Genomic DNA, 22,034 nt, shown 5'->3' with positions numbered 1-22,034 from the left:
TGCGTACTCACCAGTGGAGACCTGAATTTCTGGGCCATTATTACAAACCCCGATTTCTAGCCAAGTTTACTTAAACCTTATTCAGTTAGGAGCAAATTGTGTGTGATTAGGTCACTCTACTCCCTTGGCACTTGTCATCAAGTATTGTGACATGAATCTTGTCATTCATGTGGAAATGACTTATGAAATAATACTGGGTGGCCTGCTGGTGGCGCTGTCAAGGGAGAGTATAAATACTCGGGCATGGGCCCAGCTTGCTCAGGACATTCTTTAACAGGAACTAGTGAAGGACACAACTAGATCTCCATGTTGAAAAACAGTTGAATAAAACTTTGTTTAACGCTTAGACCAAGTGCCTATTAGTTTTCTTACGTCATATTGTATATATTTTTTGTTCATTCACAGGATGTGGGCATCGATGGCAAGTCCAGCATTTATTGCCCATCCCTAATTACCCTTGAGAAGGTTGTGGTGAGCCGCCTTCTTGAACCGCTGCAGTCCTTGAGAAGGTACTCCCACAGTGCTGATAGGTAGGGAGTTCCAGGACCCAGCGACGATGAAGGAACAGCGATATATTTCCAAGTCAGGATGGTGTGAGACTTGGAGGGGAACTTGGAGTTGGTGGTGCTCCCATGCACCTGCTGCCCTTGTCCTTCTAGGTGGTAGAGGTCTCGGGTTTGAGGGGTGCTGTCGAAGAAGCCTTGGTAAGTTTCTGCAGTGCATCTTGTAGATGTTACACACTGCAGACACGGTGCGCTAATGGTGGAGGGAATGAATGTTTAAGGTGGTGGGTGGGATGCCAATCAAGCAGGCTGCTTTGTCCTGGATGGTGTCGAGCTTCTTGACTGTTGGAGTTGCACTCATCCAGGCAAGTGGAAAGTATTCCATCGCACTCCTGACTTTTGCTTTGTAGATGGTGGAACGGCTTTGGGAAGTCAGTAGATGAGTCACTTGCTGCAGAATACCGAGCCTCAGACCTGCTCTTATAGCCACAGTATTTATGTGGCAGGTGGAGTTAAGTTTCTGGTCAATGGTGACCCCCAGGATGTTGATGGTGGGGGATTCGGCGATGGTAATGCCGTTGAATGTCAAGGGGTGGTAGTTAGACACTCGCTTGTTGGAGATGCCTGGCACTTGTGTGGCGTGAATGTTACTTGCCACTTATCAGCCCAAGCCTGAATGTTGTCCAGGTCTTGCTACATGTGGGCATGGACTGCGTCATTATCTGAGGAGTTGCAAATGGAACTGAACACTATGCAGTCATCAGCGAACATCCTCATTTCTGACCTTATGATGGAGGGAAGGTCATTGATGAAGCAACTGAAGATGGTTGGGCCTAGGACACTGCTCTGAGGATCTCCTGCAGCGATGTCCTGGGGCTGAGAAGATTGACCTCCAACAACCACAACCATCTTCCTTTGTGCTAAATATGACTCTAGCCAGTGGAGAGCGTTCCCCCTGATTCCCATTGACTTCAATTTTACTAGGGTTCCTAGATGCCACACTTGGTCAAATGCTGCCTTGATGTCGCGGGCAGTCACTCTCCCCTCACCTCTGGAATTTATCTCTTTTGTCCATGTTTAGACCAAAGCTGTAATGATGTCTGGAGCTAAGTGTTACTGTACTTACAGAAAGCAGTATGTCCTCCTATCTGAAGCTTCCTTGCCCCACCCAAACTGCCACGGTGTGGCTCTTTTCATCAAATCAAACTGGTCTTTTCCCCTAACAGCCCCACTCAACTGCTGACCATCCAACTGACATACACAGATCTTTGAAGCTGGCAGGACAAGTTGAGAAGGCTGTTAAAAAGGCACATGGCTTCCTTTGGCTTTATAAATAGAGGCATAAGGCAGGATTTTCATTGGGCCGTGGAGGCAGGATTGGAGGCGTGTGGGGGGTTAAAATCCCGAAATCGGGAGGGGGGGGGGGGAGAACGAACCCATCCCGCCCCCATGCCAGTTTCAAAGGAGGCGGGTACCCGCCCCGCACTGGGACCCGCCTCCCCGAGGCGGGAAGGGGATTAGTGCCAATTAACTGCCTGTTAACAGGTAGTTAACAGGCAGTTTTTAACCTAATCCCTATTTTTATTGCTGAAGTGTGGGATTTCCGACCGCTCCAAACCACACCAAGTTAGCGAGGCGGACCATCGGGTTGGAGGGTTCGAGATGTCTGATGTTCAGGTGAGTGATGGGTGCATGAATGCAGAGGTAAGTGTGTTTGGTGTGTGTAAAGTGTTTAAAGAAGTTTTACTTACCTTTACAGCCTTCCTTCCTTCAGGTCTCGGGAGTCCCTCATCTCACCGGCACAGAAAGCAGAATGGCCGCGAGCTGTCAAAAGTTGCAGCATTCAGCTTTCTGTTCTGGAGAGATCTCTAAATCAGCCCGAGAGGAAGGAATTAACTTGGAGTACAGATTGTCAGTGTTTGACAGCTTCAAACAGCTGTCAAATGCTGATATTTCATCTGTCAAAAGCTTTTGACAAATGAAATGTCAATCTGTGACGTCACCTGTTGCCAGGTGGCCCTTAATTGGCCTGCTGAGCCCGCTGGGCGGGCTCAACAAGGTCAATCAAGTGAAAATCGCGTGGGTTGGCCACAACTCGATGGAGGCGGGACTACAACCCCGAAAGTTGTAGTCCCGCCTCCTCAATAAAAATCCAGCCCATAGAGTACTAAAGCAAGGAAGTTATGGTAAACCTTTAGCAAACACTGGTTAGGCCCTCGCTTGAGTATTGTGGCCAATTCTGGGCACCACACTTTAGGAAGGCTGTCAAGGCCTTCAAGAGGGTGTGGAGGAGATTTACTAGAATGGTACCAGCGATGACGAACTTCAGTTACGTGGAAAGGCTAGAGAGACTGGGGTTGTTCTCCATAGAGCAGAGAAGGTTAAGAGGAAATTTGATAGATGTGTTCAAAATCATGAAGGGTTTTGATAAGAGTAAATAAGGAGAAACTGTTTCCACTGGTAAAAGGGTTGGTAAACAGAGGATGAAGATTTAAGGTAATTGGCAAAAGGCGACATGAGGAAACATTTTTTTACATACGAGTTATGATCAGGAATGCATTGCCTGAAAGGGTGGTGGAAGCAAATTCAATAATAACTTTCAAAAGGAATTAAATAAATACTTGAAGGGGAAAGAATTGCAGGGCTATGGGGAAAGAGCAAGGGAGTGGGACTATTTCGATAGCCCTTCCTGGCCCCCATGCTTGATGTCATTGTAAATCGTTCCCTCACTTCAGGGACTGTTCCCCCTCCTTTTCAAAACTACCGTCATCACCCACCTCCTCAAAAGCCCGCTCTCGACCTCTCTGTCCTTACAAAGGACGGCCCAATCCCCAACCTCCCTTTCCTCTCCAAAGTCCTTGAACTTGATGGCACCTCCCATATCCATCCCACCTTTCGCACAACTCGATTTTAGAATCACTGTAATTATTGCCCGTATTTTCTGATCGGAGGCTTCCTGCATGCGGAGGCCTCCGATCTGGAAAAAATCTACGGACTTACTTGAGGGCTCCTGAGGTCCGGACACTTCCGTTCCTGGGCCTCTTGAACTTGAAATGCGCAGGGCCCACGTATCCCAGGGGTGCAGGCAGTTCACAAGCGTCCCTGGGATCACGTGGGCCTTGGGGAGCCAATAGGAGAAGGGAATCTCCCTTCATACACTTGACAGATAGACCTGTCAAATATATGAATGGAGATCACCCCAAAAACACTAAAACATTAAATACATTAAAAAAAAATCACATTTTTTAAATGAGTTTAAATTACAATAAATTAAATATTTTAAACAAAAATTTAATTTTTTGAAAAAAGTAATTAAAGCTTTTTACGGGGCTAAAAATAAAGTTAACTTTTTTAAAGTTTTTAAATGATAAATGAGTGAAATTAAAAAAAAAAAAAACTTTTTTCAACTCTTATGCTGGTAAAAGCAGGCCTTACACCTGCTTTTACCAGGCGTAATATTTCTAAGGGTTTTCTGCTTGGCATGCCTGAAACCAGCATTCCTGATGTCCCTACGGGTGTGTACACAGCGCGTTCACACCCGTAGGGATCGGAATATACGGCCCAATGTTTCTGCTCCTGCCACAGCACTGAAATGGCCATAATCAAAGTCACAAATGACAACCTTGTGACAGTTGTGACTTTGCAGTCTTTGACACGGTCAACCACACCATCCTCATTCAAAGCCTCTCCTCTGTTGTCCAGCTCAGTGGGACAGCCCTTGCTTAGTTCCCCTCTTACCTATCCAATCGTAGGTACAGCATCTGCAGAAATGGTTTCTCTTTCCACCCTCACATGAGTCACCCAAGGATCTATCCTTGGTCCCTTCCTCTTGCTGATCTACATGTTGTCCTTGGCAACATCATCTGAAAATTGGGACAGGTTCCACATGAACACTGACGACACCACCTCTCCCGACCTGTACACTGCCTCTGTGTTGTCAGACTGCTTGTCAGTTGTCCAGTTCTGGATGAGCCTAAATTTCCTCCTGTTAAACATCGGGAAAATTGAAACCATTGTCTTCAAACCCAGCCACAAACTCTGTACCCTCTCCACTGATTCCATCAGGGAGGCTGTGGCCACTGTCTTGGGTTTAACTATAACGTTCACAGCCCTGGCTTCCTATTTCACCCCAGTTTCCAACCCCATATCCTCTCCATCACAAAGACAGCCTACTTCCACCTCCATAACATCGCCTGTCTCCTCCACTGCCCAAACCCTCACCCATGCCTTTGTCTAGTCGCCTATTCCAATGTTTAGCTGACCTACCTCTCCACCATCCATAATCTTCAGCTCATCCAAAACTCTTGTTCGTATCCTATCCCACACCAAGTCCCACTTGCCCATCACCCCTGTGCTTGTTAACCTACATTAGCTCTAGAATTCCCTCCCTAAGCCTTTCCACCTCTCATCCTTTAAGACCCTCCTTTGAATAGGCTTTAAGTCACCCCTCCTAATATCTCATTCTTTAGTTCAGTGTCAATTTTTGTCTGATTAGGCTTCTGCGAAGCGCCTCAGGATGTGCTTCTACGCTAAAGATGCTATATAAATGCACGTTGTTGCTGTTAATCCTCTTTGGCATTTTGTACCATTATATCTGCAAATATATTTAAGCTGGGAACTGATATTCAGGTGTAAAATCTGCTGGAGGCGGGATGGGGGAATGAAGGTTTATTTAACATAATATTTTCACCTCTACCAATTTTAACAAAAAGTAGATGTGAGTAAACAGTGGTGCTACTCATCTGTTACCCGCTGCTTTGAGGACTTCTCCAAAAATACATTGAGGAACATTTGTGGCAACTGGGCATAAAGTCCATTTTATAATTCTTAAAGGTCACAGGCAAATGGAAAAGTAAGATGGTCAGCCTCCTGACTGGAAGGTTCTTGGCCAGTGACTACACTTCAAAAGTACTTAATTGGTTATAAATTGCTTTGGGACATCCTGAGGTTGTGAAAGATTCGGAGGGTTTACACCACCCGTTATCGTCAGAAAATGGCTCTTTCACCAGCTGGTGGCGGGTCCCGCGGCATCCTCCATTTTTGTTGTCCCGGTAGCATTGCCGGTAAGTGTTAGCGCCGTGCAAAGAAAAACGGTGGATCGGTGACACCACGGCCAACTTCGACCCGAACACAGAGTTCAGCGCTGGGACACAACCGCGCCAGGGAAACCCAGCGTGCAAAGAGACTGACAGAGGCGCTGCCAGCACCTCTTAAAGGGACACACACATCTTTCAGGTGAAATAGTGGCTTTCTGCAATAGATGTTACTTTTTTTTTAAAGTGTAATGGGAGTGCTGCTGGAAGCTTGCAAGGCCTCAAATGGTAAAGGAAGGCCTTTGAGAAAGCAGAAACTGCTGCAAATACTTAACCGGCCAGGCAACATCTGTGGAGAGAGAAATAGAGTTAACGTCTCTGATCGAGATGCTGCCTGACCTGCTGAGTATTTCCAGCATTTTACGCTGTCATTTCAGAGTTACAGCATCCGCTCGCAGAGGGAAGAGGAAGACACACAAGAGGAGGAAGCAGACGGAAGGATGCATCCCAGACAGTCCCTTTGTGGTTGGGATATCCAGGATCAAATCATCTGCCTGCAGTCCCAGTGACCACAACCCCAATTCCCCTTTCAACATTAGTCCCACACCTTACCTTCCCTCTGCTACTGACCATCACAGTGTCCTCTTGGCCACGATGCTGAAATAAAAGCCACCACAAAGCAAACTTTCTATTCCAACTTTATACATCTATCCATCCAATATGACATCAAGAAATCAACTCATCATCCTTATGCATTCTCTTAGTGACTGTCTTGTGTGTGCCTTTGCCTATCCTACTGATGTGATGCAGTGCTTCCCCAGTGGCTGCAGCATAGCTGGTGGAAGGCTGCCGACTTTCAGTGGTGGACACAGCAAATGGCCTTGCTGGTTGACCTTGAGGAACTGGTGGCTGGGAGTGCCAAATCAATTGACGTCGTCTTCTTATTCACTCTCCTCTCCCTCTTCTTGGTTAACCACTGGCTGGGCAGGCTGCATTTCTTGGGTGTGTGAAATGAGGAAGGCACAAGGGTGGAGTTGTGGTGAGGGGAGGGCAGGAAAGCAAGAGGTGCGTGCGAGAAGGAGGATAACATGAGGATACCAGCATCTTGTATCCTTTCAGCCCCGCCACTGGCCAAGGGTCCAGCCGTGCCCCTGCACTGTCTCTTCCAAGGGGGTGAGGTGAGGCTAGGAATGGGAGATGTGCCTCGTGATTGGTACAGATTGTTGGTAGGTGAGTGATTGGTGGAGGGGGCGGGTGAGAGGGAATCGTGCATTGAGAAGTGTGTGAGGCTAGTGATGCAGTTGGTAGGAGATGGCTTTTGAAGATGCATGAAGATCCAGTGGTCTGAGAGCCAGGTGGTGGGGGACGACACTGCTGGCAGTGATGGCCTCAGTGATGTGGTCCCACATCATTCTTTCTGGAGGGTCTCTCTTGCAGTGTTGATCCCCTGCACAAAGCTGGAGTGCTACATGCAAGACCCTGGGTGCCCCTTCCCTGGCTTGCTGAGGCACTTTTCCCATTTTTTGAGGTTTGGAAGAGATTTCACCTTTAAGTGCTGAAAAATCCCATTTGGGGCTTCTTTTTAATGGTAAATTTTTTATTGAAAGGCAGCAAGGGTTGAAAGCTGCATTTTTTCACTGCATTGTCATTTTTATTAGTTCTGAATGCAATGCCCCTTTATTTCATAGCCCCTTTAATTGCCCACAATGCCTTGCGAACTCCACAGCCTCGCTCCCACATGCTGTAAGAAGCTGCAAAGCCGACTGTGGACGGGAACTTCAGGTCGGAGGCCTCCATTAATGCCACCAGGAGGTAAGTTAGCGCTGCATTACACATCGCCAACCCCCATCGCGAATTTTTCGACGGTCGCACTGTGGTCATTTTCAGCGGCCGTTAACTCGAGTTGCAGGTGACACACATTTCTCCCCCTATATAAATACAAGTCTTTCTGAATCTGAAACAAATCTCCACTCCTGACAGTCTGGAGAGAAAAAGTTACAGGATTCCTGCCTGAACCCTTCCTTGGGATAAATCTGGTGTAAAGTTACAGGGATTGTGTTAAATAAACTGGGAGGCATAACGGTCACTCCAGGATCACCTTCGTGCTTTCCCACAAGTAGTAATGTTTTTAATGTATTGCAAGACATTGAAAATCAACCCCATTTTATATTAGGCCAAACATCTGTCAGTGCTATGTATTTCTAAGTGAGTATTTTTATTAGTCTTAAATCCCCGATACATGGCTCAGATTTCCCCATGGGTCTCCTCTATAAGAGATTGGCGTCTCTTACTATTTTGCATTTGAACAAACTGCTGCAATTTAATATAAAACAGTTTGTATCTCAATAAAATCAATTGTGCAACTGACTAAAACTTTTTAAGCGGTTGTTTAACTTTGTATTGGTGAACAGAACATAATTTGCCTGTTCTCGGCTACGGCCAGTTGCTCCTTTTGGTCACTCAGCCATTTTCCCGACTGCTGCTCGCTGTCCCGCTTTGTGGCTTGTTGTTTGACAGTAGTGTTATCGGCCCTGCTTCTCGGACTAGTCAGCAGTGTTCCTTCCCCGCTTCCCACCCCACCTCCGGGTGTTGGCCTGGTTAGCTGCTTCTTAGGCCAATCGGCAGTGTTGCTGCCCCACTTGTGAAACCTGTATCCCTCAGTAAAATCCACAAAATGTAGCCACGTTTTTTTTAAAATGGGTCCAATGGAAGGCAATTCTGTGTTAGCTTTATGGTGAGCATCAATGTGTGAATGGAAGTAATGCAACTCGAGCTTCAGACAGATCTCAATTGTGTGCAGTGCAGTGACTCACATTAAAGTCCTATGCTACCTTATTCCATTCTTGCTCATCAGTCACTGGCTGAAGATGTGACTTTTAAAAGTAGCTGAAACGTTTATTTTTTTAATGGTTTGCCAAATATCCTCAGATGGTTAGTAAATTATCCCGAGGGTTTCGCTGTAACTTTATGTAAGGATTCAGGCTGATATGTGGAGGCAGTTGTCTGAAGTTTTTTTGTCTCTGGAGTGGTTTGCAGCCAGCAATATTACTCAACTGTTGTGTCGTCAGTGAGAAGTCTCTGTTGGCTCAAGAGTCCGAGCACACCAATGTGTCTGAGTAGAGCAGGCAATAGCAGAAACTTGAAATGAGTTGAGCAACAACTTTTACCTCATACAGCAATAGGCAGCACTTTAAAAGATTTTCTTTGGCTTTAGCTGGTGCTGAGAGAGGGAAAAACTCATCAGCTCTTTTTTAAAAATAAAAAGACACTTGAAAGTACCTTGGAATCATGCAATCCAGCTGCTTGCTGTTAAACTACCTTTCAAAAGTTTTGCATTGCCAGCTGATCTTAGGGGAAGAAAAGGCAAAAATAATTGTCAACTTTATAGCGAAGACATTTCACAAAATTCAAGAAGTGTATCAAAGATTGACAGATGCAAGTACCCAGTTGCACCTTGTTAAAAAAATGTCTGGCATAACTGTCGGGCATTTATCACCTAGAATCATAGAATGGTTACAGCACAGACGGAGGCCATTCGGCCCGTCGAGCCCGTGCCGGCTCTCTGCAAGAGCACTTCAGCTAGTCCCACTCCCTGCCCTTTCCCTGTAGCCCTGCAATTTTTTTTTCCTTCAGGTACTTATCCAATTCCCTTTTGAAAGCCACGATTGAGTCTGCCTCCACCATCCTTTCAGTCAGTGCATTCCAGATCCTAACCACTCGCTGCGTAAAAAAGTTTTTCCTCATGTCAACTTTGGTTCTTTTGACAATCACCTTGAATCTGTGTCCACTGGTTCTTGACCCTTCCGCCGACGGGAAGAGTCGAGAACCAGTGGACACAGATTTAAGGTGAGCTTACATTAGTCATTGAGTAGTGCAGATGAATGTAATTGCTGGATTGGAACATTGAAGAGAGTGCTTTGGGCTGGGATTTGGAAGCTACTATGTGATTATGTGTTGGAAATGCAAGCACATTGAAGCCCCTGCACTGACCAACCTTCAGATTAGAAACAGTGGCGCGAAGTGAGTTGATCTGAAGGAGCACCTAGTAAAGAAAAATAGGCAAAATGCATACTTCATGAATGGTGATAAAATAGCTAAGGCTGAAGGTAGACTCAGTGCTCAACATAGGAGCAGGAGCAGGCCATTCAACCCCTCGAGCCTATTCCGGCGTTTAATTAGATCATGGCTGATCTGTACCTCAACTCCATTTATCCGCAATAATATTTTTATTATTGAAGAATCTCGGGGGAATTTTGCCAGCCCTGAGGAGGCGGGACTGCTGGGAAAATGGCAGAAACTGGGACCGGGTACCGACCCTGCTCCCAACCTGCCTCTGTGCCATTATAGGTGGGTCCCCAAGTCACGCAGGGACCCGTCTCCTTGAGGGGGAAGGGGGTTAGAGCCAATTAACTGCCTGTTAACAGGTAATTTTGAGGCTTTTCCCCATTTTACATCTGCAATTGCGGGCTTCCCGACAGCTGCGAACCTCGCCAGGGTCAGCGAGGCGAGCAGTGGGTCTGCGGGGGTGAGAGGGGTCGAAATGTCAGCCTTAGAGGTGAGTGATGGGTGCAAGTGTGGACAGGTAAGTCTGAGAGGTGAGTGTAAAGTGTTGGAAAAAGTTAACTTACCTTTGCTTCTTTCTGCAGGCTTCAACCGTTGAGGATCCAGAGGTGCCTCATCTCAACGGCAGAGATGACAGAATGGCTGCCGGAAATGTTAGATGCAGCTGCCATCTGCTTTCTGCTGAGGGGAGAGGTCTTGGTGAGCCTTTTTGCAAGGGCTCACCTTAGAACAGAGATTGTCGGTGTTTGACAGCTTCTCAAAGCTGTCAAACGCTGACAATTCATCTGTCAAATTTTCGACAGCTGAAGTGTCATACGCTGACGTCATCTGTCACCGGCTTTCCCTTAATTGGCCGGCCCGCCCGGCGGGCTTAACGAGGCCAATCAAGGGAAAATAGCGTGGGTTTGTCAGACGTCGCTGGGGGCAGGACTAGAACCCAGAAGGCAGCAGTCCCGCCCCCAACTCATCTCAGCTGGCAAAATCCAGCCCTCAGAGTCTGTCTGCCTACCCCTGTCTTTAATATTACTGCTAATACAGCTCTCAGATTCCACCATTGTGTATTGGAAGCCCAATTCAGCAAGCTTTCACTTTCAAGTTGCTTAGAATTTTTTCTTTCTCTTGTAGTGCTTTGATCTTCTGAGAAAGTTGGGATTGCCATTTGTAGGTTGTTAGAGTTTTTTTCACTCGATTGCACTGTGGACATTGACTGATCGTTTGTAGGTTTGGATTTCAGTGTAACCCCGGCACACACTGCAAAAGTACTTAAGAACTGTGGGAATCCCAGCCCATAGCGATTTTGTTTAACCTTTTTGTAAGAAATGTGGATTTTCCCAGTACAAGATTGCAACCTTCATAAGGTATTCTTGCTTTAAACTTGCATGATCTTATTAGGTATATGACTATGTGGGATGGCTCCCTCTGTGTGACCCTGAGATTTAAGAACCATATATAACTTATATATACATTTTAAGTTCCCGATCAAGTGCTTCTGAAGTAGGGCAGGTTTATTTTTTAACTGCGCTATACTGCTTTTAGAAATCTAAAATGTAAATTTTCTGGCAATCTGGCAAACAGTTTTTTTAAAGTGTTTATGAAATTTAACTTTTATTCCCTTCACCTTTACTCTTTCTACCTTTATCTTTCCCTTCTTCTTCCCTCACCTTTCTTCCTCCCCTTCTCCCTCAATCTCTCTATCTCTCTCCCCCTCCTCCCCATGCCTTCCCCCTCTCCCCTCCCACTCTTCTCCCTCTCCATCTTCTTTTCTCTGCCCCCCTCCACCTCCATATCCCCCTCATGTTTTCCTCCTCCCCTCGTTATTCTGGCCAGGCCACTGGTTGCAGCAGTGTGGCTGCTTCCTGTGGGCTCCAGCTCCACTCTGCAGTCTTAATAAGAACATAAGAAATAGGAGCAGGAGTAGGCCATTTGGCCCTTCGAGCCTGCTCCGCCATTCAATAAGATCATGGCTGATCTTCTACCTCATCTCCACTTTCCTGCACTATCCCCATATCCCTTGATTCCCTTAATATTCAAAAATATATCAATCTCTGTCTTGAATATACTCAACGACTGAGCCTCCACAGCCCTCTGGGGTAGAGAATTCCAAAGATTCACCACCCTCTGAGTGAAGAAATTTCTCCTCATCTCAGTCCTAAATGGCCAACCCCTTATTCTGAGACTGTGGCAAATGATCTTCACCGCAGACTTCCACTCTTCGCTGCCCTCTTACTGTGCTCTACCTTTGTGGCCTGTAAGCTGCTCTTCCTTCCCCTTCCTCCTTGGCCTATAACCATGTTCTACCTCTCCCTTCCCTCTGCCCTCTGAAATTTTGCTTCAATTGTACAGAGCCTTGGTCAGGCCCCCACTGCAGCACTGCGTTCAGTTTTGGGCCCCGCACTTCAGGAAGGATCTATTAGCCCTGGAGTGGGTACAGTGCAGATTCACCAGAATGGGCTTAATGGGTTAAATTATGAGCTCCTTGCGCAGGGGATTACTCGTAAGGGCCTTTTGGCAGTAAAGGAATTCAAACCTGTTAAAAGCTGATCATTTAACCATTGGACCACACATAGCCCAAAAATCTTACCACATACACCAGTACTATATTTAAAAGTCGCTCTGCCCCACAGTCACAACCTCGGTCAGGTTTTTTTTTGCAATGCCTTATATTTATATATTTTTTAAGCAAAAGAGTACAAGGCCCCTCAGAGCAAGAGAGAACCCATTATTTAATGATCCTCATCTACACTTTGATAATGGTTCCTTGTGTTTGTGAGTCACTTTGAGTTCCAGCATTGTCACCATAGGCTCAGTCCACTCATCTCGTGAAACAAACATTGTCTGGCAGTAAGTTTTTTAAATTTGGACTTTATCCATCAAATCTGGTCTTTCTCCCTAAATTCAATAGCGCCTCAAATGCATCTGGATGATTGCCAAGTAATACTACTAGCTTGGGAGATTTTTACCATGCTATTTTTTTTTAAGTTCTAAAAGCAAACAACTTGCGTGTTGACTGAACTGGGCTTTTTCAGATGACGGTCCTGAAAGGAAGTCAATATCAGGTGTGGGTACGGGCCCCAAACCAGAATTTGAGCTCCTAATCTCGCCTGACAGTCCGGTGCAGTACTGAGGAAGTGCTGTATTGTCAGAGGTGCCATCTTTCAGATAAGATAAACATGTTCTGGTGGTTCAGGTGGATGTTAAAGATCCCATGGCACTATGCAAGGAAGAACAGGATGCTCTCCCTGTGTCCTGGTCATCATCAATCAGTACCTTCAAAAGAAAAGATAACTGGTCATATGTCTCATGGCTGTTTGTGGGACAGAATAATAAAAAATAAGACTTGTATTTTTATTGCTGTTTGCCTACTTAATTTTTTTTAATTGTGTGAAGTATTTTGAGATGGTTTGACTTGATAAAGTAGAATAAAAAATGCATATATTTTATACAGACTTAAAGAGAAATGGTCTGAGCAACTGGTCAACCAATTTTCGGGTTATGCTTAGAAAATAATTTAGTACTCAGAGCTGAACTACCTTCTCTGAATTTCTGTCACGAACCGCACCCTGTCTCTGGGCTACACTGTGTCTGGGCCACACTATCAAGGTCCAGCAACTCCAGTTTTGACATTGGTCGGGAGCTTGGATTTTGGGTACTTCTAATGGACGTCTTGTTTTAGGTAATGGATGTGCTCTACATTTAGCATTTCCAGGCCTTCGCACATATTAGTACACGTGGTAGTGGCAGCAAATACACATCCCACCTTCCGGGCTGGTCCTCTGACCTCTTGCCATGCTCACTCACCAACTAAGCTCCTGTAGAGGTAGGGGTACAGCTGCCATATTGCTCCAGTAGACCCTGTCCTCATGGAATGGCCGGATACATGCCTTCTTCTGCACTTCTCACAAGCAATTTGTGTACCTTTAGCCACTTGATGGAATTCCCAATGCCCTAACCTGCATGTAACCACCCCCCCCCCCCCACCCCGTCCCTCTGGTTTCTTTTTTAAAAAAGGGTTGTCTTCCTTTTCTTTTTCTTGAGATTATTACCCTCTTTTTTCATTGTCTCCCTTCTCCTTGAAGTCCCTTCCACCTTTCTAATTTCCCTCTCTTATCTTCATCCTCTCCTTCCTGCATGTGTGCTTTTATATTTTATGTTTACTTGTTCCCTCGCTTCTTGCACCATTTCCAATTGCTTCCACTTCCTAAAGTTGTAGCTCATGGAATTGAGGGGAAATGATTAACCTGGTTCGGAGATTGGCTGAGCGGCAGGAGACGGAGAGTAGGGATAATGGGTAGGTACACTAATTGGCAAGATGTGACTAGTGGCATCCCACAGGGATTGTGTTGGGGCCTCAACTTTTCACTATTTATTAATGACTTAGATGATGGGATAGAGAGCCACATAGCCAAGTTTGCCGATGACACAAAGATAGGTGGCATTGTAAACAGTAGATGGCAGCATAAAATTAAAAAGAGATATTAATAGATTAAGTGAATAGGCAAAACTGTGGCAAATGGATTTCAATGTAGGCAAATGTGAGGTCGTCCACTTTGGACCTAAAAAGGACAGAACAGAGTACTTTCTAAATGGTGAAAAGCTAAAAACAATGAAGGGGAAAAATTCAGTTGTTTGCACCTCCCGTTAGCACCTTAAGAGGGCGCTAATGAGGCACAAAGCAACTAGCACCCGGGTGCGGCGATGTTTGCGCCACTCGTGAAATTAACTAGACCTTTTGCGGCGGCGCTAAACACTACCGCCGTGATCTCCTGTGCTGGCAGATTGTGACGTCAGTTGAGTGCGCAACACCCCGGTAGCGCCCCGGACCGGATATTGAGTGGCGCCCCCTGCATTACCGCCTGCTGCTAGCAACGACCAGTTGAGGGGAGCGTTTTGCAGTCAGAAAGGGACTGGGGGAGCGCTATTTAAAGGTGACCGCTTCCTGCCTTTTTTTGTTGGTGACATTTTTGCACCACGCATTCTGAGAGAGAGAGAGAGAGAGAGAGAGACTTCTGGAGAGATTCAACGCTGTGTGAAGGAGTTTTGGTTACTGAGCAGCACTTTGCAGGTTCATTTTGATTTGCCCTTCCTTGTTTCGCCAGCACTCTGAGGTAGCGCTTCACTCCTTGGCCTTTGCGCCTTAAGACAGGTGTGAAGCGCCTGATTTAGCGCTCCAATCACCTCCAGGGGCGATAAAAGCCAAGTTTGCCATCGGAGGCGATAATTAGCGCTAGGCGCTAAACTTCGCGCACGGCCGATAATGGCGCCCCAAAAGGGGCGATACTGAATTTTTCCCCCTGAATGTCCAAAGAGACTTAAGGGTCCATGTACATAGATCATTAAACTGTCATGGACAGGTACAAAAAAGAATCAAAAAGACTAATGGAATGCTGGCCTTTATATTTAGAAGATTAGAATACAAAGGGTTAGAAGTCATGCTACAGCTATACAAAGTCCTGATTAGACCACACCTGGAGCACTGTGTTCAGTTCTGGGCACCACACTTAGGAAGAATATATTGGCCTTGGAGGGAGTGCAGCGTAGATTTACTAGAATGATACCCGGACTCCAAGGATTAAATTACAAGACAAAATTAAACAAACTAGGGGTTTATTCCCTGGAATTTAGAAATTAAGGGGTGATTTGATAAAAGTTTTCAAGATATTAAGGGGTAATTAATATATTATTAAGATATTAATGGCTGAAGGGTCGATCACGAGCGGGCACAGATTTAAGGTGATTGGCAAAAGAACCAGAGGCGACATGAGGAAAAACTTTTTTGCGCACTGAGTGGTTAGGATTTGGAATGCATTGCCTGATAGGGTGGTGGATACAGTTTCGATAATAGCCTTAAAAAGGGAATTGGATAAATACTTGAAGGAGAAAAAATTGCAGGGAAAATATGGGGAAAGAGCGGGGTAGTGGGACTAACTGGATTGCTCTTCGAAAGAGCCGGCACAGACTCGATGGGCTGAAAGGCCTCCTTTTGTGGTGTATGATTCTGTGATTCTATAACTGATAGGGCAGATAGAGAGAAACTATTTCTGCTGGTTGGGGAATTTAGGACTAGGGGACATAGCCTAAAAATTAGAACCAGCCCTTTCAGGAGTGAAGTTAGGAAACACTTCTACACGCAAAGGGTGGGAGAATTTTGAACTCTCTTCCGCAAATGGCAGTTGATGCTGGTACAATTGTTCATTTTAAATCTGAAATTGATAGATTTCTGTTATGCAAAGTTATTAAAAGATGTGTGGCAAAGGCGGGTATATGGAATTAGGTCACAGATCAGCCATGATCTCACTGAATGGCGGAACAGGCTCGAGGGGCTGAATGGCCCACTGTTCCTATGCTCCCCCTGAACATGGTCTTATTCTTCATGGCCTCTTCCCACTCTCCCCATACACTGCTCTGTGTCCCAGCTGCCTCTTTTAGGCCACTTTCCTGACTTGTGCGGATAGTGGAGTGGTAGGCCACGGGGCATGATGGCAATGAACAGATACTGAATCTTGAATGATGCGATACGTCTTTCTAAGTGCACTATTAGCAGAAAATCATAAGAGAGGGTACGTATGTCCAGTGATGGAAGATCTGGTAGCTATGGTCCCGTGGACCAATCAGATCTCACAAACTGAACAGAGAATGTTTTTTCATATACTAATTGATTTCCCCTAGTGTTACACAATGGACATCGTGACCAACTAAAGACTTCAATGAAACGATAGCAAAATACTGCGGATGCTGGAAATCCGAAATAACAACAGAAAATGCTGGAAAAACTCAGCAGGCCAGGGCAGCATTTGTGGAGAGAGAAACAGAGTTAACGTTTCAGGTCGATGACCTTTCGTCAGAACTGGAAAAAAGCAGGAAATGGAAAGCAGGTTTAGGGTCTGGGAAAAGGGGGAGGGGATGAAAGAACAAAAGGGAAGGTCAGTGATAAGATAGAAAGCAGGAGAGATTAAGAGACATTGAGAGACATTAAGAGATATTCAAGGCGAGAGGAGGTGGTAATGGGACAGGTTAAGAAACAAAGGATGGTTTGAGATGGGGTGTGAATTGCGCTGGCAGAATGAAGGACAGCTGCCATGTGGGAGGGAAGAAAAAAAAATTGACTTCAATGAAGCAGGGTTAGAGGGCAGGGGATTATTGGACCACTCCACACAGACATAATTCGATCCCCATTTTAAAGTCACGCATTACATTCTGTCTTCCACAGGCGGGCAGATGTAATTGGCAATTTCCATTATAAATGTGGAAATGAGAATTTGTAATGGAAACCGTTGCCAGATAATGGGTTGGATTTTTGCTGTAGAAATGACGGTGAGACTAACATCGCTCACCATTAATTACGTGGAATCGGACAGCAACTTCCGGCGACTGCACATGCGCAGTGGAAATCTGGAAGTTGCTGTCCAAGATGCGACGTTCCTCCATAAGCATCCCACCATCTGACTCACCATTCAAATACATTGAATGCCGTGAAGTTGCTTCATAGATACGGACTAAACTCACCAGAAAAAGTTAGGGCTTGTCCATTTCAGTATAGTACCTTTTTAACGGCGTGGTAAGTCTTAACTACTGCCAAACAATCTCTCTGGCACTCAAAATTAACATTTACAAGTGCGGAGTCTCATTCCTTCAGATTTTAATTATTGTTGATTTTTTTTTTAATTGCTATGCTCACTCACCAGCTAAGCTTCTGTAAGGGTAGGGATACAGCTGCCAAGTTTTTTTTTTAAACTTTTTCTTTCTGCCTCTTTTATCTCTCTCTTAATCCAAGCTTTTTTTCCCTCTCTTACTTAGCTTTCTGTACCTGATTTGACATTGAATTAAATATCCGAACTGGCACTTCCTGGTTCAGATTGTGTTGCTCATTAATGATTCTTCAATCTGATTGGTTAAGGGGATACACAACTTGCCCTGTTCACACAGGTTCCAGATGCTCTGTAGAGGGCGCTGCGCTGTTTGGTTGATGGGAACTTCCAGTTTCTATGGCAAAAGCCCATAGAATGTCTATGGGCAAGTCTAACGAACGGCTAGCCGCTCAGCAAAATCCAGCCCAATATGTGTGGTTGTAAGATTTGTTATGTATTATAGATAGATATTAATAATCTAGTTCTGCAGAATGAACACATTTAAGTGTTGCTTTTTTTTTCCAAGAACAAAAGTGTGCATTTAATATTTATATATCTTTTAAATGTTCTGAGTTGATTTGCTAAATTCCTGAGTTAAACAACTTGTGTGCATTGACATTAGTAAGACAGAAGTTTGCCAGCTGCATTTAAGCTTAATCTCTGTAATAAGTAATAAAACTAACCTGATCAGTATGTTTTAGTAGTGTCATTTAAACAGATGGTGCAAAAATGTGTCCCCTTTTGGTGTCATTTCCATTTAATTGGTGGACCTTACGTGTCATTTTAAGGTTTTTTTTATTGTTCTGTTCAAAATGTGAATAAACCCTCACCATTGACTTTTGAGTGACAATTGTAATAAATACATCTGTATTTTAAAGAGACAGCACATGTGCAACATGTTTTTTTAGGTTTGGTCTACTGGAGACATCAATGTGAAACTGTTCTGGTAAGGGGTTAGCAAGGGAGTAGTCTGTAGTTATGCACTGATCATTTAGCACCGCATTTTCTGCAAGTGTTTCCCATATTTGTGTCCATACAAGACCAGTTAATTTGATTTATGGTTTAGAAACAATTTAGCTTGGCAAAGACCACTTGGTGCTCACTGAGTTTTGCAGAATCAGCAGTTTGTTGTATAAAAGTTTTTAGTTACAACATTGAGTAATGCATGGGCCAGATTTACAACTTGTGCAAACTGCGGAGCAATAAAGGACCTTGTTGTTTGACAATTGCAATCATTTAATACATAGTATTATTCCTTCATGAATCTGAAACAAGACCTTACAATGCAGACAAGAAGTAATTTTCTGTTTGGCATTGATAGTGTCCATTATATATAAGTCAATAAGATAATAGATATTAGTGGGGAAAAGCATATTTTCAATAATGCAAGTAAGAAGGTAATGCAACATTCTGTGAATGGTTCCATGTGCCCACATTTTGGTTATTGCACAAGTGATAACGTTTTGTGTATTTGTCTTCTTAGGACATACTGATTTAGATTTTAAATTCCAGAGACAAAGAAACGCATCAGCAACTCAAGGCAACGGAATAAGAATTTTGAGCTTTGGAACATGTTATTTATGGTTCACCAGTACAGCTGCAAACATGGCCTAGTGTGGTACCTGGAAATGTAACAAAAGTTCTTGTTTAGTTACTTTGTAACAAATGTGCCCTCTATCTACATGAGTAGATTCCTTGTCACCTCCCGTTTGTTATTATGACAGATGTTCCTATGTAATGTGGAAGGACAGGCTCTTGGTGCATTTCTGGTGAAGAGTTCAATGCTGGACTTGGGTTTCTGTAGCCAAAAGAATTCTTCTCATCAGCAGCATATCCTCGATTTTCCATGATGTAGCCTGTAACCGCGCAGGGTGATCTTTGGAAGGTATGCTTAGCAAAGAACTGACCATAGCTTAAAGATCCGAGCTGGGTTTGTCCTGATGTCCCCATACCCAATGGTTCCTGCTGTTCGTGTACCCTCCCTTCATTCAGTTTTGTAGTGTCTCTAACATTAGTCATGTTGTCCAGGTTGGGTTTGTGGTGGTTGCCATGTTCGTACTGGAGCTGTTTCATACAAATCCTCCTAGTTTGTTCATATGGTGTTTGAGTTGGTAAAAGTTGTTGGCTTATCCTCGCCATTGGCTTGGCTGCGTCGCAGTCTGACTTAGCTAACAAAGAATTATTCAAAGAGGTTGAAAAACATTTTTCATCATTGCATAATTTCTCCTGAGAATTATGTTTGAACAGTACCTTACACTCTTCCTTGATAGCATGCTGCGTGGGCTGTAATATTTCTAATTTGTTTTGCTTTACAGGGTTAATGTAAGGTTCTTCCTTATATTTATTGTTTGGTCTTGATGATGTACAACTTGGGAAGGTGGCAGATGTTGCTGCTTCACAATGCCTGCTGTTAGGCAATACACCTAAATGAAAGAGAAGGTATTAAGAAAGTGTTAGGCACGATGTGATGGGAGTGCAATCACTGCTGAATGAGTTCTAAATTGGCGACTGGTGTTTCTGATTAGCCTAGTTTGTTTACTCAACGTCTAATTATTTTCAGCATCCCATTAAGGTGCTAGCAAATCAATGTATTCAAGAATCCTATTAAGTATTCCGGTCAGTTTAGAAAAATGTCACCAGTAGCTGATTTACTATTAAAACAGAAACTGTACCATATGTCATCTCTAGCATTTTGGAACTTTGGGAATACCAAAGGAAGCTACTATGTCCATTCACTCTTAATGGAGGTATGTGTCTTGGATCACTGTATACACCAGCATGTGAATTCAATCAGCATATGTTGGATAATGGATGGTTTACAATGAGTTACAAGCCAATAATTAAATTGAGATGTTCTGATGATGTCCTGAATAATGAAACCACACTTTGAGCAGTTTAGTAATCTGTGTAAAACCCCCAAGATTGAAAGACAGCTTTGATCTCATTTATGTTTAATTATATGCCATAAAATTAAGTTACTGTTTTGTGGTGGATGACAAATTATCAGTTAATAAAGATGATCAATTTGAAGGCATACTGCATAATATTAAAAGTACTGTTGTCATTTTTTCCTGCCTCGCAGAGCTGTAGGGATTTTTATTATGTTTTTGGGAATGTATTTTATGCACTATATTTTTCAGGAAAAAATTGATTTGTTTCTGGAAAGTGTCATTAGTTGCTAGCCTGGTTACATTAGTTAAATTAGTACGGTTCACTGATACTTGACACTCCATTTAATAGTATGACCTGGTTCTGTCCAGCAAGGTCAAGTATAGAGGTTAGTTCTTGTAACTTTTCTTCCACATTTGAATAAGAGTGGCCCAAATAGCCACTCGTCGTCCTATAACCCCTGTAGTTGCCACTTAACTTTGTGTACAGTTACGTAATTGGATGTGGCAGTAGGCACTTCAATTCAGATGCAAATCAAGGCATGAACTTTTTAAAAAGTCCTATATTAAATTAAGGCTGACACTCCAGTGCAGTACCGAGGGAGTGCTGCACTGTTGGGAGGTGCCGTCTTTCGGATGAGACGTTAAACCGAGGCCCTGTCTGCTCTCTCAGGCGGACGTAAAAGATCCCATGACGCTATTTCAAAGAAGAGCAGGGGAGTTATCCCTGGTGTCCGGGCCAATATTTATCCCTCAATCAACATCACAAAAACAGATTATCTGGTCATTATCACATTGCTGTTTGTGGGACCTTGCTGTGTGCAAATTGGCTGCCGCATTTCCCAGATTACAACAGTGACTCCACTTCAAAAGTACTTCATTGGCTGTAAAGCACTTTGGGATGTCCTGAGTCATGAAAGGCGCTATATAAATGCAAGTCTTTCTTAAGAACACAATTGGAACAGTAAAACTCATTTTAAGCTAACACTTCATCAAATATTGTCCATGTTGATGAGAGACTGAAATTTTAATTAGGTACATGTTCTTACATAGATCGACAGGAACATTTTGGCTGTGAACCTTTGTTGACCTAAGTGAAAGTGGTGGTTGTCTGCTGTCGTTTTCTCATTGCTACAGCCATTCTTTTTTTTCAGTTAAAAAAATTTGCGTGTGAGCAATTTTACTGTCTTGCCTTCAAATTTCACCACTTCTGTAAAAGTTGTTGATTTACTATGCAGTGTCTTAACTCAGCTACTTCATGGCACGCAACCCAAGGACACATACATCCATGAGGACAAGAGAGCATCACTCCAGCCACTTCACCGCAGGTACATGACCATTTTAAAACTCCGACAATTAATCATACACACTGGTTAGGGGCTGGAGTGTGGGCCTCTATTACAATATGAGCCTAAAATGAAATCGGTGTAAACTGAGCTGCTGGCTCGTCGCATAGTCCATTGGGCTCCCGAGGAAAGATACCAAGAAAGTTTATACATCTAAAAGTTATTTTGTCGTTTTTCCTTAATTTTCCGATTTTAATTCATCTCATAATGTACAATTTGGCTTTAAGGTAGGTAGCACCAATAATGGCCCATAATTTGCGGTCAGCGGTGAAGCAAAGGCACTCGGATGCTGGCCCTGAAATAAACTGCCCAAAGAGATCTCGCAATCTCTGTGGTGAGAAGTTTGCCTTTATTAATGTTCAATTGATTTCAGCACTCTTTAATGGGGATTGCTAGTGTGATGCTGTTGTGACGTCAACAAGCTGTCTAAGTAGCCAATCACATTGCAGAATTCCCAGAGACAGGGAGCGAGAAGCTGCTTTTATCCAGACTTTTTAAAAGTGTTATTGAGAATAAAATAAAGATTGGGACTCTCACATGGGGATAAGGTAGAAGCTGAAATATCATGCACAAACTT

At 44.0% G+C, this 22,034-nt stretch overlaps 1 protein-coding gene and 1 long non-coding RNA gene across 2 annotated transcripts in view; one reads left to right on the top strand and one right to left on the bottom strand.

The window, feature by feature from the left end:
• The first annotated feature begins 7,261 nt into the window (after positions 1 to 7,261).
• Positions 7,262 to 21,342, top strand: LOC147107816 (uncharacterized). Its single transcript, XR_015080890.1, has 2 exons — positions 7,262 to 7,348; positions 18,707 to 21,342. It is a non-coding gene; the product is annotated as an uncharacterized LOC147107816 (long non-coding RNA).
• The window catches only part of LOC147107814 (single-minded homolog 2-like), an 88,891-nt gene continuing 85,778 nt past the window's right edge, over positions 18,922 to 22,034 (bottom strand). Inside the window, exon 11 of the mRNA XM_086007143.1 lies at positions 18,922 to 19,646. Coding sequence (XP_085863269.1) covers positions 18,922 to 19,646 — 725 coding nt within the window. The remainder of the gene's footprint in view (positions 19,647 to 22,034) is intronic.

This window comes from Somniosus microcephalus, chromosome 14, assembly GCF_052327205.1.
Source record: "Somniosus microcephalus isolate GS21.2 chromosome 14, FLI_Smic_1.0, whole genome shotgun sequence".
Classification (NCBI taxonomy): Eukaryota; Metazoa; Chordata; class Chondrichthyes; order Squaliformes; family Somniosidae; genus Somniosus; species Somniosus microcephalus.
This window is presented reverse-complemented; position numbering and strand designations above follow the sequence as displayed.